The 17,811-nt window shown below is 38.3% G+C and overlaps 1 protein-coding gene across 4 annotated transcripts in view; it reads left to right on the plus strand.

The window, feature by feature from the left end:
• COL25A1 (collagen type XXV alpha 1 chain) overlaps positions 1-17,811 on the plus strand; it is a 472,442-nt gene that overhangs the window by 315,733 nt on the left and 138,898 nt on the right. For all 4 annotated transcript variants that reach the window (XM_023764848.1, XM_006101373.3, XM_023764849.1 and 1 more), the window contains exons 6-7: positions 2,448-2,474; positions 2,619-2,645. In XM_023764848.1, the coding sequence (XP_023620616.1) occupies positions 2,448-2,474; positions 2,619-2,645 (54 nt within the window). The remainder of the gene's footprint in view (positions 1-2,447; positions 2,475-2,618; positions 2,646-17,811) is intronic.

Here is a 17,811-nt window from a genome sequence, read left to right on the forward strand (position 1 = left end):
TTAGTATAATACTTTCCTCTTTGGATTGGGAAAAAGGTTAAATGTTGTAACAGATTCTTTGTTGATAGTAAAATACACAAAATATAAAATATGATGCTATTGATATTATTAATTTCATGATAACCTCACAACTATTAGTAGAAGTGGCACAACTGAGAAGGGGAATTGGGTACAGTTCCTCTGTCACTAACAGAAGACATATTTTAGTAGGTGGAGAATTCCCACTTCCCCATCTGAAGTGACAGCAATCTCCCCTGGGAACTAAGGAGGTGACTTTGCTAGAACCTTGGCTTTACTTGCCATCTAGATTTCTTATCTCCCAGACCTACTGAAGGTGAGAGATTGTAGGTAACTCTGAAATGCACTAATTCCTCAGGTAGGCTGAACCCTGAAATGTGACTTCATTTTTAAGAGCTAGGGGGGAAAAGGTATTGATGCTTCTAGAATATTTCCTGCTAGTATTTTTGTTTAAAGGTAAAGAAAATCTCAGTGTCTCGAGAATAGACAGCTGTCCAACAAAACAAATTCCTTAAAAGGTCCACATATATATGGTCTTCTAATTTAGGCCAAAGGTAACACTGTCCTACAATGTGGAAAAGATGTATTTTCAATAGAAGAACCTCTTTATGATCTTGGAGTAGGCAAAGATTTCTTAAGTGGAACACAAAAATATAACTATAAATAGAAAAAGTGTTGAGTTTTATTAAAAACTAGAGGTCCAGTGCACGAATTTGTGCACAGGTGGGGTCCAGCTGGCCTGGCCCCAATTGGGGTGGCTCGGGACCAGGCTGGCTGGGAGGAGGGGCTGTGAGTGATTGGCCAACAGGCCCCACCCCTGATTGGGGTGGGGAGGCCGATTGGAGGTCAGTGGCCAGGGGAGGGTGATCAGGGGCAGGGCTGGCTAGGGGAGGGGCTGTGGGCTGATCGAGGGTGGGACCAGCTGGGGGAGGGGCTGCAGAAGGTTGGCCGGCTGGCCCCACCCCTTGATTGGCCAGTTCGCTGGCCGCAGTGGGCGTCATAGCGACCAGTCGTTCCAGTCGTTCCAGCGTTCCAGTCGCTGGCATATATATATATATATATATATATATATATATATATATATATATGAACTTCTGTTCATCAAAAACACCTTTAAGAGAATAAAAACACAATGTACAGAGTGGGAGAATATATTTGTGTGCACGCTCTCTCTCTTTCTCTGCATATGTATGCGTTTGTGTGTGTGTGTATGATATATAGCATTGCAGTATAATATATAAAGAACTCTAACAAATCAATAGGATAACTCAATAGAAAAAGGACAAAAGATGTGAACACTTTCTAGAAGAGGATGCATAATGACTAATACCTACATTAAGACAAATTCAACGTAATTAACCACTGAAGAAATACAAATTAAAGTGCAATGTGAAACCACTACACCTCATCTCTAACATGAAAAAGTGGGAAAATACCAAGGATTGGTGATGATATAGGGGCACTGAAGTTCTCATGCATTGCTGATGGGAGTTTAAATTGTTAGAACCACATTGGAAAGCTATTTGGCAGTGCCTGCTAAAACTGAACATATGTATTTTCTATAACTTAATAATTCCACTCCTAGATATATATACCCAAAAGAAATATATATATGAATATCACTTGCTAAAATGTTACCCCACACAAAGGAAATAAATGCATACACTTTTAACCCAAAGGCATCTACCAGGATGTTTATGGAAGCACTCTTTGTAATCATGAGGACCTGGAAACAAATGGGCATCAACCGTGGGATGAAGGAATAAATTATGGTTTATTCACACAATGAAATATTATAAAGCAGAAAGAAAAATGATCCACAACTACACACAAAATTGTGCATGAATTTCACATATATTGAGCAAAAGATAAACTAACCTATCTGTCAGAAGTCAGGAATAGTGGGTTACAGTTGGTGGAGATTAGTGATAAGGAAATGTCACAACAGGTGCTCCTGGGTTTCTTTAGCTGGTTCAGCTTGCATAGGTATGTTCAGCTTGTGAAAATTTGTTCAACATATGATGTACCTATGACATGTACTTTTCTGTGAGTGTGTGTGTGTGTGTGTGTGTGTGCGCGTGTGTGTATACAGGATGGCCCCAAAAATGTTTACACACTTTAACAGCTGATAGCTCAGTTTTGAAAATGAAAAGTATTTTAATAAACACTGCCTTCGTAATTATTCAAAGTGTATGTACATATTTTGGGGGAGCCACCCTATACATACACCATAATACCATATATATAATTTTCATATTCTAACCATATTATAATTATAGTTTAGATGCCAAAATTCCTTGAAAAACCTCGGTGACAGCTATATCTCTGCACTTTGCCTGAATCTTGCACCTAACCCTAGCTCATCTTGCAAACTACAATTTTAAAAATTTATTTTTAAACTATGTTTCTTTTTCTCTTTGTTTTCTTAGGGCCCTCCTGGTCCAAAAGGTGATAAGGTAAGAAAATGAATAGCAGAAACAAATTAAGTTAATGGAAATTCATATTGACATGATCTATGCTATGTTTTCCTTTATCTTTTTTAATGAGCATCAGATATAGACTTAGTGCTAAAATTATCCTCTCATTTTTCTACTCTGCAGGGAGAACAAGGTGATCAGGGACCTCGGGTAAGTTGTACCCTTCCGATCCTGAGCAGAAAATTAGTTTTCAACTCCAAACTTGTCTTGGCTTCATGACTGCCTTTGTGTCACATAGTTTAGTATCACCTATACTTACAATAATTGATTAACAATAATAATTATTATAATGTGCATACACTGTTGTAGTATCTTAACTTGATAACTGTGAAGAGAATACTCCACAGTAATTAGCCCTACGGATTAAGGACCATAATTGCTACTCACAGTCAACAACAACATCTTCCCACCGGCTACTGGGTCCTTTATAATTGCATGCAGTGTTTTCAACATAAAGGCCTTGTGGGTTCCTATTGAATTTGGCCTTTTTTTCTGCAGTTAAATTTTATGTGCTGTTGCATAAATATGATATATTATAGATGAAAATATTAATGCATTTTATATGTTTATTCCTCATCATGTTTGAATAATACTTATTTGAATTTCTTATTTTTTATAGATGTTTGAGCAAATAAAAGGTGCAATGTAATTTAGCATTCCAGGGAGGAGGGGCATCCTTTTCTTTCTCTCAAATGTGGCTCTTTTACCCACTCTAACACAATGGTGAATGCTTTGTTGTTACCTTGGTAGTGCCAAGTCCTCTGCTCCACATCTGTGCCTTATTACCCCAATGTTCAGACATACTGTTCCAATGATGTAGTGGCTCCGTTCAGACATACCTCTCGATTTTCTCATGTCACTACGCACAAAAGCGAGTATTCGGGTGAAGAGAGTCTTTTTTTTTTTTTTTACAGTGGAAAAGCACATTTCAAACTTTCAGGTTGAAAACACAATTGTGTAGGGTGTTTTTTGTCACTGTGCATAATTATTGAATCCATGTATACTACAGTCGAGGTTTTATTGCAAACGATGTAGTCAGTGCAAGTCTGAAAAGCTTGTGTCTTATGTCCTCATGTTTATTAAACTAGGTGAAAGTTACGCTATGATTTACGTTCCTTGCTATTCTTCGGCCATTCTTCATACAGAAATGATTATGCCTCAGAACGTTTCGTTTCTCATGGCAGTTATTCTAGCTGATGACTAGCTTCAAGGTAAAAGCTTATTTTATGGTCAAGGAGATTAAACGTTATGGTATATGTCATGGATGTGAATGGGATAAAATTCTCATAACCTTAGATGATTAGAGTATAGCCACTTGCTCGGTACGTGGTGATTATTTCACATGGCATGTCTCCATGTATTGAGTATCATTTCTTTCTACACGCAATACCAAAATCACTCAGCTTGCCCTTTGCAGGTAAGAGGGAGACTGTTTCCATTCTGAGAAATCTTCTTTTGGCAAAGGAAGTGAAGGGGTGGTTCACAGCTTAGCTGTCATCAGTATGCAGGCAGCCCTCATTTTAAAAAAAAAGGTGTGTTGGCTTTCATCGTTTTAAAAAGTGATGATTGATTATAAAGCTAAGCCAAATTTTTTAGGATGAAACCTGAAACCATGTGAAATTCACCTGGTTTCATGTTGCAGTGCAAACTAAGACTTGGACCAGGTTTCTTGGAAGTTTGGCCAAAGTTCATGAACTACTTTGACGAACCCAGACTGCCTTTCGTACAGATTTCAGCCAGTTTTCACACTGACTGGGGCCAAGTTTCACACGATTCAGGAGCCATTCAGCATTTCAGGTGGAAAGTGGCAAAAAATGATCCCATTTTCTCCTCAATTTTGCTTTGTATTGAAAGAATTTAGATTGAATTAATAATGCAGGACAAATCTTCATGGGTAAAAAGCTAAATGCTCTGGGAAGTACATGAAAAAGAGAATGCGGACCTACCAGATTGCCTAACTTTTCTCAGATTCTTAACTTAGAGACACAGCAGGTCACTTTCAGTGCTCTTAGAATTTTATAAATATTTCTTTCTAGTAAGCTAGTATTAGCTACTTGTTAGGAAATTTATTTTATCAAGATAATAAAATGAATGTTTTATATTTTTAGGTAAATCAAATTAAGTTAGAACTGGAAAAGTCTTCAATTTAATGATAATTAACTTTACCCACAATTTCTATAGGCACAATGTTCAGGCTGATGCTAATAGAGACTCTCTTTTTTAAAAATACAAATCTTTGTATTTGACTATGCTAACTATTTTTATCCTAGCAAAGATTTGAATTCTACTTTTTACCATTTGTTTCAAGTAATTTATTTCTTTCCATAATTAACTTAACAATAGGATCCTCCATCATTTCATTATAGGATCTATACTGTTTCCTTGTATATGAAGTTCTTTTATTTTCTCTTTTCCAAGTGTGAAACAGGAATATATTAATGTATAATATGTGAATCAAAGCAGGAAAAAAGGTAATATAAAATTAAGAAGGTGAAAGTATCTTGAAACTCTTGGACACATATTTAATAAGATATATTGAGCATCTACCATGTTCAAGATACCATGCTTAATACTACAGAGACTATAAATGTGTCAACTTTTCTCTCTTCTACTGCCACTGTGGTAGTCTTCCAATTAATCTTGCTTCCACTTTTAAGCCGGTGTAATCCATTTTCTACATAGCAGCCAGAGAGATCATTTTACCTGTAAGTTAGATCATGTTGCTCCCTGTTTTAAACCCTAGAATGAAATCCAAACCACTTTGGTTGGCCTTCACAGGCCTTCAAGATTAGGCCCTTGCCTCCCTCTAAAACCTCACCTATACTAGTCCTCCCTCCACACACTGTGCTCCAGCCCCACTGTCTTCCACGTGACCTTCAAACATACCACACTCACTCCTAACTCGAGGATGATTTTCCACTTGCTCTCCTCTGATCTTTTTGTGATTGGATTCTTCTTATCATTGATACTTCATTTCAAATACCTCTACAGGGAGAACTTCTGTAATTATCCAATCTAAATCTGACATTATCCTATTTGCTTATTTATTTATTTTCTTGTTATCTGTAAAACATGCCTCTCCTTGAAACATAAACTCCATCTTGTTCATGACACCCACCATCACCTAAAACAGTGAGGACCTGATAAATATTTGTTGAATGTTAGAATAAAATATTATTACATCATTACTTCTCTTATGGATCTGATAATCTCATGGGTACCTGAATAAGAAAACTATGTGGCTGTATGTTATATATCTTAAATAGCTATGCCACAAGATGATAGAAAAGGAACATTCTTCTATTTTAAATATTAATGGAAGACTGTGGGAGAGTTGTCACTGGAGCTAGGAATTCATAAATGGGTAATCTTTAGAAGATAAGATTAAGAGCAAGACATTACACATCCCAGGAAGAAGAAATAGTACAAACAATGCTATACAAGTAGGAAATAACAAGATTCATTTAAAGAACAATAATATTCCATTTACCAAGGAAATAGATTAAATATAGAAAAATTGTTTTATATAAGGCTGAAATTTTTATAGAAGTTATGCTATGGAGCAGTTTGAATGTCTAATGTAGTAGGCAGTAGGGAACCATTGAAGATTTTTTATTACATCATTTGATGCATACTACCACCAGACTCTTTGGTGTTATTACCAAATGTTCTTTATGAAAATCTTTTTGTTGATGTAAGAAATATCCAAACCTGTAGAGTTTATTTGAACCAAACTGATAATATACCCAGAAGCAAGTTCTCAAATGCTTCACAGAATGACAGCTTTGCAGTTCCCTTTACACATTTGAAACTAAGGAGGGAACATTAGGAAGATTAGATGAAGGTAAGAGAAAGCAAGGACAGAGAAAGAAATCTCTAGGATTGAATTACAGGACAGTTAATAAGATTATGTGCTTCCTGGAATGTGACTAGGCCTCTGATGGGTCTTTTTAATATGTTTTTATTGATTTCAGAGAGAGGAAGGGAGATAGAAACATCAATGATGAAAGAATCATTGATCAGCTGCCTCCTGCATGCCCCCCACTAGGGATCTAGCCTGCAACCTGGGCATGTTCCCTGATTGGGAATTGAACCATGATCTCCTGGCTCATAATGCTCAACCACTGAGCCAGACCAGCTGGGCTCTTTTTTTTAAAAAAAAATGTATCTTTATTGTTGAAAGTATTACAGATGTCCTCCCCCCTTCTCCCCCACTGACCCCCTCTATCCTGTCCACCCCCCACCACCGCCCCCCCCCCCCGCCAGGCCTTCACCACACTATTATCTGTGTCCATGGGTTATGCATATATGTATGTAAGTTATTTGGTTAATCTCCCTCCCCGCCCCCCCCCCCGCCCCGCTCCTCTGAGAGAAGTATGGAACAATAAATCTCTGAGGGTCTTTAAAAGACATTTCACAGGTGTGTTAACCTAGATGCCTAAGAACAATGGACAGGGCTTGCTTAAAGCAAAGATAAACCTTTTATATGCCTGGGTTGTCCATATCCACTATGACCTGCTCAGTTAAGAATTTATGATCAGATCACACTGTGGGATTCCTTTTGGTCACTGGACTTGGCACGTTTATCACAGAACCCCTTTTTTGTCTACGTGGGTGATAGTGTCCAGTACAGAAAGGAACTGGAAGAGACTGAAAGCAGGAAGACCGAGTAGACCAGGACACTATGTCAGTCATCAGGACAAGGTCATAAGAATCTGGGCTGTAAAGATAATGTCCTGTTCCCAGGGGAAGAGGAGCAGAGGGGATGGGCTGGCTCAGTCTGGAACATCAGGTGTCATTGGAAGTAAGGGGCTGTACTGAGCAGAAAGTACAGTGTCTGAATGAGAAGCTGAGCAGTGGGAAAGACTAAATTGGTGAACCAAAGAAGAAATTACGAAGGAGTCACCAAAATGTTGGAGGAAGCGCCATGTTTTCTATGGAAATTAGGATATGAGTTTTTATTTTTCTCACATAATTAGAGGTTCAGAGAAGGCAGTTGGTGTTATTTATATAATTCAATGATGTTACTATAGAAGTCTCTGGGAATCCCTTGGCCTTTCAGTCATAATTGCAAAAAGGCCACTTTAAATCCAACCATCACATGTATATCTATTATCAGTAGGGAAAATAAAGGAAAGAGAGTCCATATCACGAAAACAAAAATTTTCTCGTGAATTTTATAGTATGTTTCTGTTCATGTCTCTTGGGCCAGATCCTGTCACATAGTTAGGTCAAAGCTGCAAGTGAGCTGAGGAGAATGGAGTTGAAAAGGGAAGTTGGTTCATCTTACCAATAGGGTTTACCATAAGTGCAACCAAAAACCTGGGCAGATAAAGATGGAAAACCAGAGATGACACAATGAGTGGAGAAATTGGTAAGAGAAGTATTGAAGCAGAAGGTAAAAGATCAATTTAATCTATATCCAAAGTCTATGGCCCTGGGTAGAATTGAGGCCAGGTTAAGGTAAAAAAAAAAAGTTTTACTATCAAGAGGAGAAGACCTCAGATCATGTCTTCTTAAAGGAAAGATTTCAGTCAAGAGACAAAGTGTAGTAAAGCAAGCAAGAATTTATTGACCACAGCAAAACACACAAACAAAAAAACCCACTTAGGACAGTGAAACAAAAAATGGCACAGAAGAAGCTACAGGAGAGCCTAGGCTGGGTGCTTTGGCTCACTGGGAAAGCAGAGGAAAGGGGGCCTTGGAGACAAATTCAGGGGGTTAGGCAGGATGAGCTGCCGCTGCCCATTGCTCCCTTGGTTACAAGTCTCATGGGGCCCCTTGGTGTCTTTTGGGGTTCAGGAGATGCATGCCTGTGGGGGAAGGAGACAGGGAAGGAAATGGCACAGGTGTGCTCCCTGGAGGGAGAGCGTACTAGCACCTTCATTTTCAGGGGTTTTAAAGGGTGGGTGTTTAGGGGAACTCTTAGGGGAGAATCAATAGACTATTCATCAGCTTTATGCTGATGTACCAAAATGAGATTTATTCTCAATTTGTCTGTCCTTAGATGTGGTTGGCAAATGGAACTAATTGGATTTCTGTTATCTATCTCCTTGAGTAGGGTGATTTAAGTTATTTACCCTCTGGTTGGGGGGATGTGCAAACCATTTACTCCTAAGTATCCTTGGTTTAGGGAAGATAGAATTTACTAGGTGGCTGCAAACTGCTGTTTAATCTGCCTCAGCTTCACTATTCCACTTGTCCTGGAATTTTCCTAGCTTCTTACTATTCTGTAACAGAAGCAGCAGTCAGGGGGTAAAATTTCAGGATACTGAGGTGAAAATTCTGTACAAGTCTTGGAGCTCATTGGATTTAGGGGCTGACGTTGAAAAACAAGATAAATGTAGGTCTGAAGTTCCTGTCTCTGCTTGATAAATTTGACCAGAAGAAAGTCAAGAGGATAAACAAGTTGAATTTTAGTTTTGTTGAATTTTTAAACTGTCTAGATTATTTTTACTTGAATACTATAGCAAACAGCTGGAGACATAACATTAGAGATCTAAGGTGGTGTCATAACTGGACATAAAGTTACATAGGTGAACTATCACACAGTGAGCATGGAAACTGTAGGGTGAAAGAGTGAAGCAAGAACCACTTTAGGAATATCCACATTTAAGGGGTGGGACAAGGAAGGGCATCAGCAAAAGAGAGTAAGCACTGAACAAGAAGCCAGAGCCCTGCCACGTTGGAGCACTAAAGGAAGAACTACTTAAAGCGGGGTAAAGGGGACACAAAATGTTCTTAATAAAAAGAAAACCACAAGGATGAGCTCTATAAAAAGCTTTGGGATTTGGTATTCTGGGATTATGGGAATATTAAGGGGGTGCATTTTGCTAAGTAGTGAAAGTGAAAGATTGTAAGAAGTTACAAGGTAAATGGTAGGGAAGTTGACTGTCTTTGAATACTGTTGTTGGCGTATGATTTAGTGCAGAAACGCATGGGCAGACTTTTTTGGCATGAGCTTTCTGTCAGTATTCATTGAACCAATTTTGAGCTTACAATTTTAGGTATAATATAACAACCATAGATAGCATTTGGTTTTATTCTACAAGACACTGAATGTTAGATTTCCACATATGAATGCATCCTGACATTAGAATTGCACTTCCCTCCTTGCTTCTTGGTGAGATGTCATTACGGATTTGCCAATAATCGTCAGTTCATTTTGCAGTGAAACACTGTGCTTTAGCAGTTATGCCTTTAGACTACATCGTCAGTATGGTGCTTTTTCTGTGCTGGCAATCACCATGCCCATACTCATTTTTTATTTATCTCATCTTCATAGGTTTGTATGACAGAGTTTTGAGGCTACGGTTTTGCCCTGTATTCAAGCAGAGATTGTAAGGAAGTTGTAGGAGCATTCCTAGGCTGAATGCCCAGTGGACTAGGGCATAATACCTCACATAATAATTATAACTGCTAATTACTCAGAGTATTTTTTTTTTTTTTTTTCTCTCTTTAAAGCCTACAGCACCATCTCTCAGCTTTACTCAGTTCAGCAAGGTAGGGTATCAGGGAAGAAAAACCGGAAAAGTGATTATAGTACAGTGAAATTATTATATCCGTATGGGCTGGGTTCAGGCTGGACAGGGATAAAATTCTAACTCCATCACTATCTGTTCTCTATGGTTATGATCAGAATTAAGAAAAATAACATGAAAAAAAATTTATAGTAAGTTCTCATCAGGTCATAGCTGATTATTCTCCCCATATTTCACATGAGGAATCTGGGGTAAAGTAACTTGGCCAAGTTCACATAAAGTGTAGGTGGTAAAAGGGGGCTTCAAATTCAGCTCTCTCAGCCTCTAGTGTGCTGTTCCCAGTGGATTAGGCTGCTCCCCTATCATAAGGTAGTCACTGTAATCATCAACCTCAATGTGAAACAGTACAAATATATCTATGACTTAAATGATAACAATAGTGATGATAAATAACTTCGTTGAGTTATTTTTTAAAGTATACTTTATTGATTTTTAGAGAGAGAGGAAGGGAGAACAGAGAAGCATCAATGTGAGAGTGTAACATGGATGGGCTGCCTCCTGCACACTCCCTACCAGGAATTGAACCAGTAACCTTTCGGCATACGGAACAATGCCCAACCAACTGAGCCACACCAGCAAGGGCTATTAATTTCTTCTTAAAGTATGTCAAATACTCTATGAAGAAATCTTATTTCAGTAGCCTTATGAAATACTTACTTTTATGATTTCCATTTAATAGATGAGGAAATCAAGATTTAGAAGTTTAAATATTTTTTTTTTCAAGATAGCAGTGCCAGCCAGCAGCACAGTCAGGATTTGAGCCTAGGAATTTACAGATTACATTTTTTTGTTTGCTTTTTTTAGAGAGAGATGGGAAGGGAGAGAGAGACAGAGACAGAGAGAAACATCAATGTGAGAAACATCGATAGGTTGGCTTGCCATATGCTCCCCAACCAGGGATTGAACCCGTAACCTAGGTATGTGCCCTGACTTGGAATCAAACCTGCAACCCTTCTGTGTATGGGATGATGCTCCAACCAACTGAGCCACACTGGCCAGGGCACAGATTACATTTTTTATATATTCTCTCATTTATTCTCAAACATAACTATGTGAGTAGTAGCACAAATATTAACATGACTTATTTTTCTGATGAGGATTGAGCTCAAACAAGTGTTGTCCATATTCTTTCACACACACCTACCAAAAGACAATGCTGGAACTCAAACCCAGATTTCAAGATCTGCTTTCTTTCCACAATGCCAAGCTGCCTCCATAGGCGGCTAGAACCTTTTCAACTTTAAGATCCCGTGCCTCTGTGAATCAGATGGCAAAGCCGGGGAACACAAATGCAAACCGGTGCATCTTTTTCCATTGCAATCATGATAATCTCAGTCTTTAAAACCCATACACTGTCAACCCTTCTAAAAATGAATGAATGAATGCTCCATAGTAATACCTAGACAGGTTTAGGGAGGAGGGGCAATGCTGACCCTTATCTGAGGGACATAAAAAGCCCAGTTACCTTGTTATAATACAATCTTGCTTCTCAGTATGATGGCACCAGTTTGAAAATTGTATAAATCAAGATCCGGGCATATTTGCTATTAGTGATATTTTTCTTAAGATAACCAGATGAAGACAGTCTATTTTTTGCTTTTCATAAAGCTGCGTTTACATGTTTTGCAAGAAATTTTGTTGATTTTGCTTTTAGTTGAGCCTCTCTTCAAAAGATTGAATTGCTTTTATTGATCAATAACAAAATCTGAATGTCAAGTATAAAAGGCTTTTAAGGATTTTTCCCATTGTAACCTACTGCTGTTACCACTATTTCTCTTCATTACTACAGAGGGTTTGTTGCTTGCCCAGTTCATAAGGACCTCTGCCCTCATCATGAGCCACAGCCTTGGAGTCATAATCGTACCCAGGGCTTTGTGTTAATGACTCATTTACTTTTTCTGTATCTTAGTGATGTAAAAACTTAGCCTTAAAAATAAGCAAAACTATTTTAATGTTTAATACTGTCTTTTAAAATTAGGGTATTATGTTGTTCTGAAGTTGTGGCAAATTTACTAATTGAGCCCTAGCCAGTTTGGCTCAGTGATAGAGTATCAGCCCTTGGACTGAAGGGTCCCAGGTTTGATTCCAGTCAAGGGCATGTACCTTAGTTGCAGGTTCAATCCCTGGCCCTGGTCAGGGTGCCTGCAGGAGGCAACCAACTGATGTGTCTCTGTCACATTGATATTTCTCTCTCTGTCTCTCCTCCTCACTTCCACTCTCTCTGAAAATCAAAGGGAAAATATCCTCAGGTGAGGATTAACAACAACAAAGAAAAATTACTAATCAAACTTAGGCAATAAAATGAACAAACATCATGAAGTTATTTTTTGACTATATATTTATCTAATCAGTTGGTTTCCATCACATTGCCAAATAACACAGAGCCCTGATAAAGAAGAGATTTAGTAGGTATTAGTCTCAACATCATCAGCCAACAGCTGGTTTTAAATGAGTCCTAGGCTCTCACAGTTTCAATAAGCCACCCAGGAGCTCTGCTTAACTATTTTCATAAAATTCTTTTCTCTTCCCAGTGTATTCGAGTAAATTTTCATAACAGCTGGGACTACACAAAACTGATAGCATCTTAAAAACATCTTCAGCAAGACGGATTAAGTTCCAAAAAGGAAAGCATTTAGAAGTTTATTTTATTATCTTAACCTTTGTTGACTTGAATGATTAAACAGATTCTTTGGCTCTGCTAAAGCATTTAGGCCTGGATATTAATTTGATGTTCTTATTTACTTAACCCTTGCCTTTCTCTAGCCCTAATGAATACCCTACTCATTTGGTACTGAATGTATTGCCTGTGAAAAGAGGATTGATATAACACAATGGAAAGAAATAAGTTGTGAGAAAATTATTTTAATGCTTTCCAGATTCAGAAGAAGTTGGCATGGAAACAGCAAGCTTGTTAAAAATTGCAAACGTTCTTGTTATATTTTATAATTAGAGTTCTCCATGGAGTGTTCTCTGTCACACTTCAAAGCATGAAGAGCTGGTATATTGAATTGAGCCCAGGAACATTTGTAAATTTGTCCTAATGTGGGTCAATTTTAAAAAATAAATGATCTTTGCAAACAATTGCTGATGTGTAGACAATATTTCCCTTGGAATTCAGTGTTGTAAATTATATCTCAGTTATTGGTTGTATAATTGAGCTCATCAAGAAGAAAAGGGAAAAGAGGATTTTGGAAAGGTTGAGAAATACATTCTGTCTATTTCACATGATTTTAAATCTTGTGCATTTTTGTTTAATGTAAAAGATTATATAAGTAAACCTGTAAGTATATTAATACAGTGTGGTAAACTTTCATACAAAATATTTGGAAGTAAAAGTGAAGATTTTGCTCCACACAACAACTTGTAAGCACTTTCCATAACAAAATAGTAGAAAGCCTGAGATTTGAGCCCTTAACTGAAAATTCTTTTACTGACTGCACATGCATTAGAATAAAACCCAAATCCAGTCATAAGCATGTCTGACAAGGCATTCTGGAGAATGATGCCAACCAGTTTAAATAACTATTAGATTTTCTTTCAGTGTTTTTAATGCAGTAATCTTCATAATAAAATAACTATTAATTCTATTTTATAAAGTAAAAGAAAGATTTCATTTGCCCACACTTTTGCTTCTATCAACTGCAATATTCTCCTTTTTTTTTACTTTTTTACATGATTGATATATCTGGACATATACCTTACAGTCTTTTCAGGATAATGTGTACCATTTCACATTTTTTTTTGAAATGAGTGGAATGAAAGGTTTCAGGTGAAATATTATTTAATATTATTCATTTATATTTCTTTTGTTTGATTTTTACAAGTGCTCTCTGTAAAATATTTTCTAAATAATTTAAAGAATACCTTGATACATTAATGATCTCTCAAACACAAAACTATACAAATGATTTTATTCTTTTTGTCATATAGTTAAGCGTGTTAATTTTCTCTTGAATTAAAACACGAGTCTTACATTTATTAACCCATATAATGTGGAGCTATGATTTGCATTAATTCTTACAAATGAAGCATATTATAAAATGTGGAGGGGAAGATAGATTTGAGATTGATGACTTTCAATATTATGTTAGGAAGAGAAAGTAAGCCTTTAGATAAATATATTAAAAGCTGTATGTGAAGTGGACCAAAAAAAATCGAACATACTATATTGTTGGTAATATCTATAAATAATGAGCATATTGGAAATAGGAAGTACAGCAATGTATAAGTAATTTACATGAACAAAATCCAACATAATTACCACCATTCTTTTTCCATCATTCCCAAAAGCAGAGCTATAGTTGCAACAAAAATGTTAATGAAGTGGATTAACCAAATAGAAATCAAAAAAGTATGAGACGGCAGATTTTTAATGGTGCATCAAGGTTTGCAGAAGGGACTAGACTGCAAGACCGTATTTTTGATCCTTCCCTTCAGAACGGGTGAAATAATGGCTTATGCACTGACAGATCGTGTTCAGGGAGAACAGTTCCTGCAGTTCTGAATGAGATGGGTCTCTGGAAAGTCATTTATGCCAGACAGCAGCGTCCTTTCATAAGCATAGCCACACTAATGTGTCCAGCAGCTCCTCAGAGCAGACACAGCCTGTAAATCACAAGTGGCAAACAGGACTGGCTTTGTAGGGAAAGGATGTTGGTTGGGAGATCCTACTTCCAATGCAATTCTATAGCAACTTTGAAGAGAGCAGGAAGCTTTGTTTCTCATCTCTCAGAAGTCAGTTAAATTTTGTTGGAGAAATGTTGATGTAAGAGAATTCCTTACTAGCACAAATAAACTTTTGAATGATTTAACCCACACAAAAATAATAGTTATTATAATAATAATAATGATAAAAGTAATAATGTAACACTATTGTTTTCATAGTTCCATATGCCAAGAAAACTTATGGGCATTCTTATCATGCTATTAGCTTGTGAGTTTAGCATGAATCTGTTGATAAAGAAGCCTTAGTGATGGAAAGATGATATCAAACCCCTCCAATGTAGCATGCAATACATCAAGGAACTAGTGACATAGGACATTCTTTCCAGAACAGGAACTTTAGTTAGCTACAGGCCTAAATGAATTCATTAGAGTTAAGATGGAGAAATGATGGTGAATAAGCAGGAGGAGAGAGAAATGGGAGTGGCCAATGGCAGTGTTGTTCTGGCTCGAAGCCTGTGTGATGTGAAATAGCAGGAACTAACTATAACCATAGGAAGTTCAAGGGAACAACAGGTGGTAATTGCTGCCCCATTCACCATGTCTTCAGTAGAACGTGCCAGCTGAACATTCTGAGTTTACTGGCAGGTGAAGAAAAAGATAAAGAAGACACCATCAAATTTTTAATTAAGAAAACTTTCAATTGCTTTTTAAAATATCTTTACTCCTTGAGCCTTTTTTCAGGCCTATTTTTAGACGTTGAGTTAATCTATTTTTCTAAACTATTAAAATTTTGGCCCAACCTTGAAATATCTCACCCAAGTCTTGACCCCATTAAGACTTAGAGGAGGTCATCACTGTGTGAGGTTTCCGGGATGGGAGAAGGGACATTCTTCCACTGGTGAAGTAGGGAGTGTGGAATGAAGGATGTGACTGAGGGAGCCATGCCCAAACCCCGAACACAGCAGAGAATCTGCTAAAACATGCCCAGTGTCAAGTTGCATATGCTGTCATACTTTGTCACTTTGTCCTGTTCAAGGTTTACAAGTTGTTTCCCATATTAAAAATTATCAAACACTTGCCTTTTCTCACAACCAACCATTTATATTATTATACTGTATCTTATTCTGTATGTAGGTGTTTGCATATATATTAATTTATTAACAGGAATTATTCTATCTATAGAGATATTTTATATACACAAAAGTATATACATACATATGTATATTTATGCAAAATTTTATTTGCCTACATTATCTTTACGAAACAGAGTTCTCCATGAGTATAGATTATTATTAACATATACCAGTTAATAACGTATACAAATGTTAACCTACTTTTATTTATACTCTAATTCCTATTAAGAAAAGATAGGCAAATATTCAAAGCAACATGGGAAGTTTATTTGGATTAAACTGATACATCTTCCCTGTTTTTAAAAAAGCATTTTTCTACACAGTATGGCTTTTAGAATTGTTTAAAGAGAATGTAAATTAACTTTTAATAATTTAATGCCTAATTTTTATTCTTTCTTTTTTTAATATTTTCTTCCCGCCTTTTTTTAAAAAAAATTTATCTTTATTGTTGAAAGTATTACAGATGTCCTCTTTTTTCCTCAATTGACCCTCTCCACCCAGCACCAGTGCCTGCTCCCCATCCTCTGCCCCCGGCTTTTAGCACAAGATGGGTTATGCATATATTCTATATAATAAAAGTCTAATATGCTAAGTGTCTGGTTGACCAGTGACCGTTCGACTATTCAACTAAACAAAGGGTAATATGCTAATGATATGCTAAGGCCACTCAGCTGCTCACTATGATGTGCACTGACCACCAGGGGCAAGACAACCGGTCGACCAGTCGCTATGACATGCACTGACCACCAGGGGGCAGATGCTCTAACCAGTAGATTAGCTTGCTGCTGGGGTCTGGCCGATCAGGACTGAGCGAAATGGACTGGACACGCCCTGGAGCCCTCCCGCAGCCCCTCCCTGGCCCTGATCATGCACTGGTGGGGTCCCTAGGCCTGGCCTGTGTCCTCTCGCAATCTGGGATCCCTCAGGGGATGTCAGAGAGCCAATTTCAGCCTGAACCCACAAGCCACTCCCCTCAGGAGGGCACCAGACACATAGCTCACGGCTGGTGAGTGCTGCTGTGGTGTGAGCCTCTCCAGAATGGGACTGATTGGGCGCAAGCCCACGGCAGGTGCAGTGGGGCCAAGATGAGCGGGAGTGTCAGGTAGGAACTGCAGTCAGCATTGGACTGTGGGTTTTGGCCCAATCCCCATAGGCCACCTAGAGGGATCCCACCCATGCATGAATTCGTGCACCAAGCCTCTAATACATATAATAAAAGGGTAATATGCAAATTGACCCTAACTGCGGAATGACCGGGAATGACCAGTCGCTATGATGTGCACTGACCACCAGGGTGCAGACACTCAATGCAGGAGCTGCCCCCTGGTGGTCAATGCATTCCCACAGGGAGAACTCTGCTTAGCCACAAGCCGGGCTGATGGTTGGGAGTGCAGCAGTGGTGGTGGGAGCCTCTCCCACCTCCTTGGCAGTGCTAAGGATGTCTGACTGCCTCTTAGGCCTGCTCCCCATGGGCAGCGGGCCTAAGCCATCAGTTGGACATTCCTTGAGGGCTCCCGGGCTGCCAGAGGGATTTCTGACTGCCGGCTTAGACCCAATCCCATGGGAGTGGGCCTAAGCTGACATCCCCTGAGGGGTTCTGGACTTCGAGAGGGCACAGGCTGGACTGAGGGACCCCCCTGAGTGCATGAATTTTCATGCACCAGGCCTCTAGTATACATATAAGTTCTTTGGTTAATCTTCTCCTGCCCCCCCCCACCCCCCCGCTTCCCTCTGAGATTTGTCAGTCCGTTTCATGCTTCTGTGTTTCTGGATCTATTTTGTTCATCAGTTTATTTTGCTCACTTAGCCTGCAAGGAACACCATTTCTATGTTCTTTTGCGATGGAAATGCTAATGGTGGCAGTTCTTGATCCTCATATCAACACTGGCTCTGACTTCCAGGAGAGCCCATTGACTTAGCTTTTATACAGTAATCCTTAAGGGACAAATACTTGCCTTGACTTGAATATCAGAGAAA

Source organism: Myotis lucifugus, unplaced genomic scaffold (assembly GCF_000147115.1).
Source record: "Myotis lucifugus unplaced genomic scaffold, Myoluc2.0 scaffold_353, whole genome shotgun sequence".
Classification (NCBI taxonomy): Eukaryota; Metazoa; Chordata; class Mammalia; order Chiroptera; family Vespertilionidae; genus Myotis; species Myotis lucifugus.